The sequence below is a fragment of the Anser anser genome (assembly GCF_964211835.1).
Source record: "Anser anser genome assembly, chromosome: 1".
NCBI classification, from domain to species: Eukaryota; Metazoa; Chordata; class Aves; order Anseriformes; family Anatidae; genus Anser; species Anser anser.
Window position 1 is genome coordinate 71,953,031 of NC_139720.1, and position 14,654 is coordinate 71,967,684.

At 45.5% G+C, this 14,654-nt stretch overlaps 2 protein-coding genes across 15 annotated transcripts in view; one reads left to right on the forward strand and one right to left on the reverse strand.

Moving 5' to 3' along the window:
• Window positions 1–6,098, forward strand: part of DUSP16 (dual specificity phosphatase 16) — a 73,092-nt gene extending 66,994 nt beyond the window's left edge. For all 13 annotated transcript variants that reach the window (XM_083819931.1, XM_083819934.1, XM_083819929.1 and 10 more), the window contains one exon: window positions 1,860–6,098. In XM_083819931.1, the coding sequence (XP_083676057.1) occupies window positions 1,860–3,036 (1,177 nt within the window). In that variant the 3' untranslated portion in view covers window positions 3,037–6,098. The remainder of the gene's footprint in view (window positions 1–1,859) is intronic.
• A 3,014-nt stretch (window positions 6,099–9,112) lies between these two features.
• BORCS5 (BLOC-1 related complex subunit 5) overlaps window positions 9,113–14,654 on the reverse strand; it is a 104,983-nt gene continuing 99,441 nt past the window's right edge. For both annotated transcript variants that reach the window (XM_083819940.1, XM_083819941.1), the window contains one exon: window positions 9,113–13,300. In XM_083819940.1, the coding sequence (XP_083676066.1) occupies window positions 13,070–13,300 (231 nt within the window). In that variant the 3' untranslated portion in view covers window positions 9,113–13,069. The remainder of the gene's footprint in view (window positions 13,301–14,654) is intronic.

Consider the following 14,654-nt stretch of genomic DNA (forward strand, 5'->3'; position numbering starts at 1 on the left):
CACAGTTTACTTACTGGTTTGGGATCTTTTACTGGAAAAGCTTAAAAGAAAAATACTTTTTTTTTCTGAATAAATGAAAGACATTTGATAAAATGTATGTCTGACACTTAACATTCAATGTCACCTTTTTATTTTTTACTTGAAGTGAAAGATCTGAGGAAATACGCTTTTTTTAATCTGTTTTATTTGTACAGTGGGCTATACAAGGGAAACAAGTATCAAAATCAAATGTTATGTACATTTTTTAATTAGAAAGTGCATTTTGAAATGAAAAAGTTTGCAAAGCCTTACAACTTTGCAGGGGTCTAGGAGACTTTCTGGATCCCTTTTCATAGTTAAAAAAGATAGTTTTAAAGTTAAGACCCTCCCATATTTTGGGGTGAGAGGAAGAGAAAGCTGAAGGAACAGGGTTGCACTTCATAGTGGAAGTTTCCACCATCATTTTGTGCAATCTGCTCTTGCAGGTCATAACATCAGCTATTCAGATGGTTAGCAGAAAAGAACAGTGCCTGTTGTGTTTAAAAAGCTAGGTGTCATTGAAGTTGTTTGGCAATGTCCAAGAATTCCTTTTCTTTTGTCATGTGCTTGCTTGCATTTATGCTAGTGTATACATATATGCATGAGTACACTTCAGAATTGTTCTCATGCCATTTTTAATAACTGCACACTCACCTTTTGTACACATCCCCAGAGAGATTTTCTGCCTTTAATAACATTTAATTTTCTCAGTGATACATTATATGTGTGTTTGTAGTAGGTCTCAGTCATACATTATTTGCGTGTTTGTACTAGGGTTTAGCTCTTCAAGGTCTCTTCCCTTGTTAATTCCCTTGTCATCTGGCACCTTTATAGTTCCAGGACTGGCTGAAAAAAGAAAAAAAAAACACAAAACACAGAGGGGGCAGGATTTGGGCAGCTTCTCTTTTACAGATAGAAAAAGATGTACTTTAGCTATCTTACAAATCAGACCAGCAAAAAGTCTGTTTTTGTATTTAACTTTGAAGTACATGACATGACTTGTAACATTAAAATGTTTCTTTCATTTGAAGCCCTGATTCAGGGAAACATTTTTAAGTATGTATTGCATCTTGTCTGTATTCAGCTGAATAAGTAAGTTCATGACTGGCCCATGTATGAGAGTCAGGCTGCTTCCTACAGGGCTGGAGAGTACATTAACTTCTGTACTGATTTGGTTATACTGTTGCCTTTTTATTGTTGGACACGTGCAGAGTTGTAGAAGATGTTTTTGTTTTAATGCTGCATTTGCTTCTTTTTATGTTTCTTTTTGATGATCATATCAGCAGTCAATAGCAGTACAGGGTAGAAATGACTGGCATTTGCTGTGCAAGGTCAGCATATATCAGAGCAATCTACCTGACAAAGGTAAAACAGGATAGGAAGCACTAACTGTAATAACGACATGAAAGAGAACGGTGAAAAGATATGGGATTTCTGCCCTTGAAGAGTGGGAAAGGTGGCCTGCTTTCTGCTTTGATGCTATTCAGAAAACTTGAGGAGCTCTTAAATTCAGTCAGACCAAGGTAGCAATGGCAATGTGGAAAAAAAAATAATTCCTCAAACCTTGCTGTAGCCATCACAAAGAGGTAAAAAAGAATGCTTTCTTTTTCCCATTCTTAGCTGCCTTTAAGTAAACTATGAGGAGAGTTGAGAGAATCCAGCATTATCTTGCTTAAAAGCTGCCCTTTTTTCCATCCATGTTACCTGTGCTTGCCAGAACCTCTATCCAAGCATCCTGACTAGTTAAGATTAGGCCGTTAACCCTAGAATGATGTGAATGTTATTTCAGGTCTAAGCAGCAAATTCTTAAAGTAATTCTTTTGTTTTTCCCCTCTTTGCAGATTTGTGAAAGAAAAGAGGCCAACCATTTCTCCCAACTTCAACTTCCTGGGCCAACTTTTGGACTTTGAGAAAAAGATCAAGAACCAGAGTGGTCAGCCTGGACATATCAGTAAGCTGACACTTCTACATCTGGAGAAGAGCAGCGAGCATGTACTGGTCCCAGAAGGAGGGCACAGCAACCTCTCCACTAATCAGCTCTGCATTACTGCTACCTCTGAGATCGTTGAACAGAAGCCCATGGACTCCGGGAGCATGTCATGCGCACACTTGACCTCCCTGGAAGATGGCCCGCTGGTACAGGGCATAAACGGACTGCACGTCTCCCTAGATAAGGTGGAAGACAGTAGCCGGCTGAAGCGCTCCTTTTCTTTGGATATCAAATCCGTATCCTACTCAGCCAGCAGCAGCTGTGTGACTGCATCCGTTCAGGGCTTTGCCTCTTCCGAAGACACCCTGGAATACTACAAACACGCGACTGCTTTAGAGGGCAGCAGCAAGCTGTGTCAGTTCTCCCCAGTGCAGGAGGTCTCAGAGCAGACCCCCGAAGCCAGCCCTGATAAAGAGGAAGCAGACCCTCCCAAGAAACCCCAGAATACCTGGCAGCTGGACAGCCAGAGCAAACGGCAGCACGTGGGGAGAGCTGGCAGCAGTGCCGCCACTCAGCGGTCGCTCCTGTACCCCCTCCACCGGAGCGGGAGCGTGGAAGACAACTACCGAACAAACTTCTTGTTTGGGCTCTCCACCAGCCAGCAGCATTTGGCGAAGTCTGCTGCGGGGCTGGGCCTCAAAGGCTGGCACTCGGACATCTTGGCTCCTCACACGTCAGCTCCGTCCCTCACCAACAGCTGGTATTTTGCAGCTGAGTCCTCGCATTTCTACTCTGCCTCTGCCATCTATGGGAACAGCGCTGCGTACTCTGCCTACAGCTGTAGTCAGCTGCCCACGGGCTGTGACCAAGCCTGTGCTGTGCGCAGGAGGCCAAAGCAGGGTGACCGAGGTGACTCCAGGCGTAGCTGGCATGAGGAAAGCTCTTTTGAGAAGCAGTTTAAGCGCAGAAGCTGCCAGATGGAGTTTGGGGAAAGCATCATGTCAGACAACAGATCCAGAGAAGAACTGGGGAAAGTGGGCAGTCAGTCAAGCTTTTCAGGCAGCATGGAAATCATTGAAGTATCTTGAGGAGCAGCAGACTGGCGTGACTGTATCGGATTTGCTTCCCCCTCCAGGCTGCTCCCCCAGCATTTAAGAGGTCCCTATAAATCTGAAAAGAACAAACATCACGCAGAAGGTGGGGAGGGAGGAAATGTGGGGCTTCACTGTGAACGCAGTGACTAGATTAATACAGCGAGGAAATGACAAGTGAGCGTCTGCACGAGGAGACCAAGTGCACTGTTGGGTTTTTCTCCTCCCCTTTCCTGGAGAAGGGCAGAACATTTCAAAGATTTTTTTCCCTGACAGAGGAAGCAATTTACATGCAATGGGTTGCACATCCTTTCAGTGTTTCCAAAAAGGAAACTCTCATGGTATCAAACCATATCTCTGGTTCCACTGAAACATGCTTCTACCCATCAAAGCTAGTTTTATTCTCCCTTCCTCATGCCCCAAGTCTTCACCAGTGCACCTTAGCCCTGACACTGAGCCAACCTCTGGAGGGAGATGATTTTCCTGTAAGAAAGGAGACTGGGAGTGATTCCAAAGGAAGTAGGGACTGGTTACAGCAAGGCTGGTCTGAAAATACAGTTCAGGCAAATGTAAATAGTGGTGTAACTATTGTTCTAATGGATAGGCTTTAGGTGATTTGCTAGAGAGCTGCTTCAGAGAAAAAAAAACAGTACCTCAAAAATATAAAAAATAAACTAGGGCTTTATGGCTGCCAGATGCAGGTAGTTCGTAAGCAATGTGAACAAGCAATGACAAGCCACATTAGATTTTTTTTTAAAGCTGTCTACGCACAAGTGTTTCAGTTGGCTTACTAGCAATTCTTCAGAAAGACAAATGAACCATACTTATGACCATTACCCCCAGTCTTTTGAAATATAAAATAAGCAGTATTTTTTTTTCTGATATTTAGCTGGCTTCTGGGAGAGGGATACTTTTGCTTCCAAGCTATAATGGAGTGGTTAATCCTTAGCGCTACGTGCAAGAGAAGCAGCTGATACAATACCACAAATTCCTCCTCTTGCCAATTGCCAATTCAATAGATGGCTCTTGAAAGTTTTTTTGTTTTTGTTTTGTTTTTTAAAGCAAAAATTAGTTGTAAGCCTTGGTGGGACTGGCTTTTGTTCAAAACTGAGCAGTACTGTTAAGGAACTACTCTTCATACGCAGCTCCAATCGCTTGTGCGGTGGGGGCAATTCAGGTTTGTTGGTTTTTTCCTACCCCCTCCACACCCCACACCCTCTCCAACATCCTCACCCAAACTGTGAGGATCGAGGTTTTAGGTTTGCTGACCTCATCCAAGAAAGAGAGGTCTGTTCAGCTGTCCAGGGAAAACAGAAAGGGAACTCCAGCGTCCCATCTTATGATGTGGTGTGAAAGAAAGAGGGGTTGAGAAGAGACAGCTTTAATGGAAAGCCTGCTCACCTTCTGCGCTTGCAGATCCAAAAGAACTTTAATTTTGGCTTTTGTCCTCCGTCCCAGTTTAGGGTCTCGGTTTCCCAGCGTGCTGATGAATGATTTGGGTGCAGATGCTCCTAGCTGTGCTGCGGCTGGCCAGTGCTCTGCTCTCTGATCTACACCAGCCTAGAGGCTATGCCAGCGCGAGGAGGTGCCTTCCCTGCTGCCAGCAGGGGTGTTCCATGGGAGATTAGGCACAGCCCTCCTTGTGTTGTTTTTGACAGTGAACCAGCTGCTTCCCCTCCAGCTTGTGAGTCTTGTGGTGTGTTGGCTGCCGCTTCGCAAACTGTTACGTGTGTGTGTCTTGCTGTAAGAGGTTTACGGTAGGCAAGGAGTGGTCCAGAGGCACAACGCAAAGCTTCAGCCTTCCCTCTTGTACATGGATGGAAGCTGCACACGTTATCTAGGTCTTCCCCAGGGCCCCTCAGCACATGCATATGGGGGGGGGGGGGGAACGGGACACACTATATTGTTTTGTCCAGTGCAGGCAGCTGAAAATTATAAATCAAATGAAACAAATACTTATACCTGGCCAACAGCTTTTAAAAAAAATTGTCAAGCCCTAATTCAAGTCAGCAACTTGGGTTATGTTTTGTTTGTTTTTGTTGTTTTGTTTTGTTTTTTACTGTAAGTGTAGCTAGTTTGTGACTCAAATCTCAGGTTTTACTGTATTGAAAAATGGAGAAGATTTTGTCATTGTTTTGTTTTATGGCTAGGATGTGACTTAATTTCCTACAGTGGACTGTTTAAAATAGCACTACAGCATTGATTAACTTGATCCTAAAAAGTGCAAATGACACACAGAGAGGCAGCAGCAGGAGTAACTGAACCCAGAGGCTGTGTTCGTGATGTGTGTGTGAAATGCCGGAAGAAAGGGTAGCCTGGGCAAGGGACAGGTTGACACCACACTGTAAAGCATGTCAGGTCTTCGCTTTTCATTAAATGTACTGCCACTTGTCTGCGCTTACATACCAAGTGAAAGTGATTACATTGCAACTATGCGTGTGTATACACACATGGAAACCATTCAGCAGTGCTCCTCTCAGCCAGACTTCAGTAAGGGCCTGTGTCTTACTTGATTTAAACCAGTTAACGGGGGTAAACACAAATAAATCCCCGCAGGCAGAAAGATAGTTTTCCTCGGTCTTGTGCTCACTCACACGTGTGTTCTCTCCTGTCTCTCTATACACACAAGTAGGTACGGTTGGGGTTTTGTTTGGTTAATCTCCTTCTGAGGAACTGAAATTTGGTCGTCTGGCTCTTCGTGATTTCCAATAAGCTATAGTCACCAACTGAATCAAAGCTGTAGGCTCATGTTAGCGGACAGCTTCCTGTAGGAGGAAGCCTTAAATTCATATCCTGTGCAGGGTGGTGCCCTGCTTCATTTCTGAAATGGTGTCCTATACCTGAACAATGCTGGAAATGGTTTCGAGGTTTGGAGAGCAAAGTGGAGGATGTGAGGGGGGGGAAACATGTACATGTTCAATATGAATATAATGTTTTTTGGTGTATGGAAGCTGTTCAAATGGTTCAGAGAGATATGAGTTTCTCATCTTGTTGTGTCATGAGCATTACCTGTATGTTATGATGAAATAAAATCAGAAATGGTACCTGTTTATATAGAACGGTTGAGGAAGGAGCCTCTGTGCCTCTGGGCGCCTCTGGCTGTGGTGCATGCATTACCTGGCTGCAGGAGGACCTGCTTCCCTGTGGCCAGGGCTAGCAGGAGTCTCGTCCTTACGGTACGTATCCTTCTCTGCAGATGCATGCCTGTCAGTGAATGACACAGAACCAGTAGCTTTGGACTGCTACTCATAAGCAATGCTGACTTCACAACCATGTTACAGTTGTGAAATCTCTTACCTGCTCCTGTTCACCCTACCTCTTCTGCTCCCTCAGAGAGCAGCAATGGCTTTTCTGTGCTGCTTCTGCGCTGATACCTTGCAACGGCTAATGCTGGAGAATACAGTTACACCATCTCACAGAATAGCAGGCCAGTTCTCCTGTGGTTAAACTGATCATTCACAAGACAGCTGTGCTAGCCTTTCTGAAGCAAGTGTTTCAGCTTGTTTAAATTACCTAGGATGAACTGTATACTTTTATTTTTGCCTCCCATACTTCTTATTTGATGAAGAATATAATCACATTAATACTTCTTTTGATGGATTCTGCCAGTCCTGAAGCATTGGGAACAACCTGAATGCTGAGGGAGAGGTATGCCCCTTGTTGCCCCTTCATAGAACAGCTTATACAAATGTAGTTATGTATTAAATTTAAGTCCTGCACTAGGGCGTGGATGCCAAGGCTACATCCTTAGATGGCAAAGCTCAAGCCTCCAAGTTTGTGTAGCAGCATCTTCAATCTCAGGTGAAGTAATAGAAGCCTTTTTAAAGCGAATTTAAAAGCATTATCCCAGGAAGGGAAGTGCAGAAAGTTTGGCCTCTAGAAGAGACTACTATCAGCCACAGCACAGTTAACAACCTGTGTGTCTTTTTATGCTTGCTTTCCACAACCACGAAGTACCTACCAGCTGTTACACAAAAAACTTGCATTCATTGCACAGTAAAACATGAACCATGCACAACAGTAGTCCTAAATGGCATTAGCTGTTATCCTACAAAATAGGTTCACTTAATCTTCTAACACTTACCTGCTCTGGCTTCTTTCAGTCTACTCCAAGGTCTAGTTCTGACCTCAATAAGTGCCTTCACAGGATGCTTTCTGAAGTGTGTACTTCAGCTTTTGCCACTCCTCCTCTTGCCTGCTTTGCAGGACTTGCTCCATTCTTCCTCCTGCACCATCCTCTCCATCCACTTGTTGCCCATGCTGGTAGACAGCCCTTTACAGAGAGAGTCTAAGCCCATTTCCAGTCAAAACTCAAGAGGCAACTGAAACCTGTCACATACTGTTCAACAAGACTTAATTTTCATTCCACTGATTGGTGTTCCTGGGAAGGGGTCCTGGGCTCACTGTGTTTGTGACTTAACCATCACAGTTGAATTCCCAGTGAAGCAGGCTGAAAACAGCAAAAACCTCCCCTCAGTATGGATCAGGTAGCCTTGTTTTTGAGAGGGGGCTGGGAAGGAGAAAAAAAAAAAGAGTGGAAACATAATAATTTTGTGAGCTGCTGTTTTTACTAACTACATGCTCATCTGCTAGCTGCTCCTTACGCTTGGACTCACAGCACAAGCCTTAAATAGCTTCCTACCAGAAAGTGGTGGTATCAAAAACCCAGAGCAGGGGTCTGGCAGTCCTCCTGGGGACAACAGTAGACTCCTAACAAGACTGCTACTGCCCCTTCTTAAATCTGAAATTACCAAGATTCAGTAAATCTCTCTTAGGTATACATCTTAATAAGCTAGCCATACCCTGAGTAAACAGACCTACCCAGCTAGCCTATATTTGTTCTTAAAGTTTCTGAGATAAAACTAGAGTTATTCTACTACTTCTAGATATTTCAGTATTACAATATGCTACTACTATTATACACACAAGAACACAGCTGTGAATTTCAGCAGAAGAACACAGTCCATAGTGTACCAGCTCAGACAGGTAGGTGAACGTTCCCTTTGAACCATGCCTAGCAGGAGCTGCTGGGCCCTCAGGCCGCAGGTGTTGCTCTAAGGCAAACCAAAGTGTTTCTGCGGCTCAGCCCAGGGCTGTTCTGCTCTTGAAGAATATCAATGCGAGTCACAATGAACAGAAAAGTGAGGGGGAGCATGTTTTACTGAGCACCCCAGGTGTGGGAGGAGAGAGGCTGTCAGCTCAGCACTTTCTCAGTGCCAGGAGAATTGCAGTCTGCTGCAGGTACGTTCACTAATTCCCCTCTAAACCACTGCTTTTTAAGTTTATTGGAGTAACCTGTTCCCTGCAGGAAGTGATGTTCTCAAAGCGAGTATTCTGTGCCCCAGCAGCAGTCAGCTCATCCCACCTCTTGCTCTTACCGGGGCAGGGAAGCCCCTTACCTAGGCATCAGCTGCAAGCTACAGGAAGGTTTCTCTCAGGCGCATGTCTGTGTGAGTAGCCACTCGCATTCCCGACCAGGAGTCAGGTTCTGACAAAAGCTATTGCAATCCTCACTTCCCACGGCTGCAGTACTGCCCTACAGCAGGACAGAGACTCGCCTTGTTTGCCAGCTCTTCACATGTCACAGCAAGGAGCTTAGCCTGACCCCCAGGCAATGTCTGTCACGCCATGGGTGCTTTCAGCAGGGAAGCTGCAGCCTTGCCCCAATGCCAGGGCCAGTTGGTCACCCACCTTATCCCCACCACGGGGCTGCACGCACATAAACAGTAGCAGCCAGCTCAGTCACGGTTCCACCCCACCCCTGGCAAGTCACAGGCACCACTGCACACATTGTTTTCAACTGGACATCAGTGCCAACCCGGATCAGGACAGAGTTCAAAAAAACAACCATTTTTTCATTGCAGGACACATGTTTTCTTACGGTCACAAAGGTGGCTGCCCCAGCACAGCTGAAGCAGGCCATCTCCGGGGCACCAAGGGGGCTTCAATGCAGCCATGTACAAAGCATTAAAACTAATATATGACCTCACACACATAAGTGTCCGCAGCCATCACAGCAAGAAGTGGTGTAAATGAAGAATAAGCAAGGCGTCCAGAGAAACAACACACTAGGAAAAGAGCAATACCAAACATTTTAATGCTGGAGCTGTGGAACATATAGCACACACGCAGTTGGAAGTAGAGCAAGTCCGCAAATGGGATAATAACCCATAAACCGAGGAGCACTCACCACAAGGCTTGTAATCAAAATACACTGGCAGCTTGGGAATCGGAGAGAAGTTACAACAGTACCTCATGGAAACTGCTGGAATGCAGTCTGATAAAGAGCAAGGGGCTGATTCATGCTGTAAGTGGGCCTGTGAAAATGCATTTCTACTCTTTCTATGCAAAAGCTTAGAGGAGGGGAAATATTTTTTTAAATATTTAAATATATTTAAATACATTTAATTTAAAATACATATATTAAAAAAAAAAAAACACAACACTTTTCTGTCCCCTTCAGTGGATCTTCACAGAAACTGACCTGCAGATAGGTTGGCACTTTAGCGCCCTGTCAATCTATTAAATTACAAAAACAATAAAAATAAAGCGAACCTCTTTGGCCAGTGTAGTCCACTGGCCCAGGGTGAGGTGTCACAAGCACCAGAGGCAGCAAAGGGGGAGGTGACAACAGCAGAACCAGGGGGAGGACTGGAGTGGCTCAGGCCCCCAGGGAACCAAAGCCGCAGGGACTCACTTTGCTCTCCAGCTTTTCAGGAGGTTTCATATCAGGAACCTTAGTCTGCACCCCACATCACACATCAGCTTCATTTCACATCAAAGACCAGAAATGGGCAGAAGTGGTTCTTTCCCATGGACCATGCCAGATTACTCTCTGTTCATAGCATTGACAATCTATCCTTCATTGCAAAAGTAATAGGTGGTACATTCGTGAGGGAGACCTGAGGCCTTCTCCAACAGTGTTTGGCTTGGAAAAGGGAACTCCTAAATAGAAAGGCAATTCCAATCACATCTCGAATCTCCGGCTGAACAGTGTGTAATGAAATAAAGCATTGGTCTCACCTTGAGCATCACCTGCCTTCGAGATGAATCTGAAAGCAGGACGCAGAGCAAAGCAAGCGAGGAGCAGACAAGCAACAGGAACAGCAGCTCAAGAACATGTGGCAGGAAATGACTTCTTCTTGGAAAGAGGTCCAAAGACAGTTAACAGAGCTAGTGACAATGTTTTAAATAAAACTATATCCCATCATTTGAGAACAGTTAGAGGGTACACGGTACTTTACGGGACACATATGAGACTATCACCTGTCGAATGGAAGGAATCGACCTGCGTTCTTTGGAAGAAGTTGGACTTCACATATCAGCTCTGATTTCATTCTATTTAAGCTATTACATCTTTTGCAATTTACCCTTTCTGCTCAGAAAGCTCTAGCTGGGAGACCCAGCAGCATATTCAGAAGCTTAAAAGGCAGTATCTCCCATTATCAGCCCAATACCTAGGCGTTTTATAGCAAATAAGGAAGAAACTGATCTGCAGCCCATGCTCTCACAGGTTTCAGATAGGAGTACTACTTGCTTGCCCTCATTAGCACTGCAAGGACAATGCTTTGATCTGGTACTTAATAGTGTGAGGACAAATGTCTAGAGCTTTACAGGAGAGAGCATCTGCAGCCTGGCCCCTGCTCGGAGATCCAGTATGAGGATCTTCTCACTGGTCTGAGCTTCCAGCACTCCAGGGTGGGGGATATCTATTATTGCATTTGACAGAGACAGGCGGCTGAATGTTGTGCATTCTGAACTTCCAGACAGTATGATTTGGGAGAGGACAAAAATGCCTGCAGCATCTATTTAAAGCTGCTGAATATTGTAGCATGTCTTATGGCAGGAGGCAGAGAACTCTTCCATGATGGACAGTAAGAATCCTCGTGGCATAGTCATGAAAAGCGGGTTTTCATGGGTTGCTCTGTCTCATGTATGCATCAAAACTTTTTACAAACCAAGTGTAAAAAACACTGCAAGAGACATGAGCATGGGTGGGAGTCTGATCTGCACAATGTTATATCCTGTGCAAGAGTACACACCTACATGTACACACGTATGTACCAGATCTGGGGTGGAAGAGGTAATGAAGTAAGCTCACTCTGCCGCCTTTCCTAGAAAATGTCCTGCTCTGTTCTTTGCTGTGTCTGAAGTAGTCAATTGCTCTTCCCAGGGTATCATTCCAGAGGGCTTTCTTGCTACAGGACTCTGTTCTCAGACAATGCTCAGTGGCCTTAGAGCCCAGTCACTGCTACCTTTCAAACACAGATCCAAGCTGGCTGCAGTATGCATTACACAGATTCACTCCATGGCCTTTGGTCATGCAAAAAAAAGAACAGCTTGTTGCTTCCTTCTACCAGGCAGCCATTAATACTATATATAAAAAAAAAAAAAAAAAAAACAATGCTCTTATTCCCAAATGCTTAGAGACAATCTTTTGCTAATTAAGTACTCTCAAGTACTAAGAGGTATTCTAGCAAGCTGGCTTTGGCAAGTCACCTAGCCTCCTGCTGCTGAACTGGCAGATGGGTTGTCAGAGGGACTCAGACAGCTGTCCTCACCGCTGGGACTGTGCTCCTGAAGTACAACAACCATTCGGGTTCACAGGCATGCTCCAGCCTCTTTGCCCGCATCAGCATTCTGGGATGTACGTAACAAACACGAACCTACCCCTGACCCAGCAAGCCCAGGGATCTTCACTTTTGGTTTCATGCTCTTTCTGCTGGGATGAGAGCTGCCACGCAATAGCAACACAGGTTGTTCAAACACCATTTCTAGATCTGTAAGTATTTCACGGCAGTGTGTAAAACATCCCCCTTTTATATAGAGAGAAACCGAAGCTCAGAGAGGTGCCTGCAGCCAGCCAGCAGACCGGTGGCAGACTTGGCAACCATACAGTCTCCTAAGCCCCAGCCCAGTGCCCAGGCCACATGAACATGCTGCCTGCTGTCCAGCCAGGCTCTCGGCTTGCAATAACGCAAGAACATCCTGTTGCCTTTGGAGCAGTTCACGGAGCACGATCCCAAAGGGCTGTGTGGTTTCAGTCATAAAACACTGTGCTCATGCAAGCTCTCAGCATGATGGCAGCTAAGCCAATGCAGAGAGCCCAAAGGACTTTTCAAGTCTTCCATACACTTGGAGATAAAGAAACAACTGCATCCCTTTGATATAAAGAGCACCAAGATGTCTGGCCAGTCCCAATTAAAAAAAAAAAAAAAAAAAGATCCCTCATGCCCACCTTTGGGATGCAAAGTGAATGGGGTAGGTGGCAGTGTCCATCAGAATCACCGTGCGAGGTCAGGGACACGAACTGCCACCAGATGGGGCATGGGGGGGTTGCCAGGGCAAGGACAGAGGAACATTAAGGCTTGCTTAAGAATAAAAGACATACATATCTGGAACAGTTATTCCTTTACAGCCTCATAAATTAGCAAGCCCATAAAAACAGGAGCCTCAAGGAAGGACATGCCAAAACCCTGCCACGCAAACCATGTTAATTATGATAATAGGCAGATTTTAATAAACCAGTTCCTGGCTCCCACACTTTCACCTATAAACCATACATATTTCCAAGGCCAGGGGATCTCAGAAATACCTGCCAGCCATCTAATTGTCTAAACCCCAGTGGCACATAAAGCATGTTAGAGGGTTTGTCACACCCCATATCCCTTTGAATTTTGAAAGTAAAAAGAACAGATGAAAGAACTCCTTCTCTGTAAACCCAAATCTAGTTACAGCAACGAAACAAATGTCTCAGCACGGGTGGTAGTAGTGGTGCAGGAGAGAGCAGGGAAAAAGGAGAGAGATGAAAGAACGGTTATTTTTCTTCTCCAAACAACGGGACCAGGGAGCTCCTGGATTCCTGGCTGCATAGTTCCAGCAGCTGATGCAGCTCTTCCTCTGATGCCCTGGCAGAAAGTCAGGCAGCACAGCCGTCTGCTTCAAACATCTGCCAGGCCGGTGTGTTGGAAGCATGTCTGCGCTGAACGCTCGAGTGTGGAAGATGAAGAGGGAAAGCCTGCAGCATCGGCTATGACTTCAGCTCCCGGTCAGGTTTCATGCTGAAGGGCTCCAGCCTCTCGCTCTCCGGCAGCATGCTGTTCAGCCTCTCCATCAGCGGGATTGTCTGGTCGATGCCCATCTGTATACGGCGGAGGATGGCAGACATCTCGTTGACTTTCTGGATCTGCTCCGCATACTTGGCATACTTCTTCTGGCGCTCCTGCATGAAGCTATAAAGAGTTTCCACAGAGAGGTCCATCTGTTTAAAAACAACAAGCAGAGCGGGAAGCATTAAGCCAACTGTTACCACGGGCCTTTCAGCACGCTATCTTTCCTAAAAGCATCCAAGAAGCATGTTAGATGCCCCACTGGAGCTACCAGCCAGGTACGAAAGATCTCTGTTGGTACACAGCCCGTTTGTCATGAAATGGGATAAATCATAGCTGTATACCATGGAGGAGGACATATGGCCACCTATACACTGAGTATTTGATCCGAAAGTTCTTTATTTACAGGGTTGAAACCCAACAGGTGCTGCCAAGGATTTCTCAATAAACCATAGCACATCATACAAGTTATCCAAAATGAGGGAAAATGTGGCCTCTGCCTACACCTGCATATTTTCAGTAGAGACTGTTAATTTTCAAGCATTCAGCTCTCCATTACTTGCCAGTGCTAATTTTATTGGCTTAGCCAGGTTACTCTGTGACTGAGCCACTGCTGTTATTACCATCATCATCTAGAAAACTCCTGCCTTGAGAAAGAACCACAATGGATTACTAGTGTCCCTAATTTCCCCGAATCCTAAAAATAAAAGTGTTATGAATGACCCCAGGAGAGACATTAGGTAAATCAGTCATGCAATTAAACATGGTAAGTACCAAAACACAGCTAGAGTGTTATTACAATTACAGGAACTGTACCGCTATTCCTGCCATTGAGTTACGAAGGTAACTTCTGTAATTCACAGCCTAACTTTCCATCCAGCCTTCAATCCTCCTCAGCTACAAGGAGGATTCAGCTGCTAGCACCACACGCACACGAGCCAACTCAGATTGTTTAAGCTGTTGTACTCGTTGTGAGATATGCCACATAAAAACCTCTCATACAGAGAGGTAGGCAACAGATCTATTCCAAACCCTCAAAAAACACCTAAAACTCATTTACTTAAGCTTGCTGTAGCTGCGCTCAACAAATCCGCTCGCTGTGCTGCCTCCTCCAGGTAGCATTGCCGAGTTGTGGGCACACAGCTTGGAGCCACAACATTTCCCCTCACTCAGGACTCGGCATACACCCACGGTGGCTGCCCAGTGAAGAGAAAGAGCGCACACACGCTGACTAGCGCTAGCCCTGTGCCTCCCGTCACCACCAGCTTTCCAGACTCTCCTGTTATCCCCTGAGGACCGAGGTCGCTGCTCACGGTGGAATCGGTGCTGAGGACTCCTGGGTTGCCAGGAAGCACAGTTTCAACCAAGACCACATCTGAACTGAGTAACAGAGTCAACCCGACGACACCTCTCACCACAGGCACAAATGCACCCGTGCAGCACTAAAAACCAAACCGCTGCTGACCAGATCTGACTTATGCAGCATTTAACCAGCGAGCGTAATCC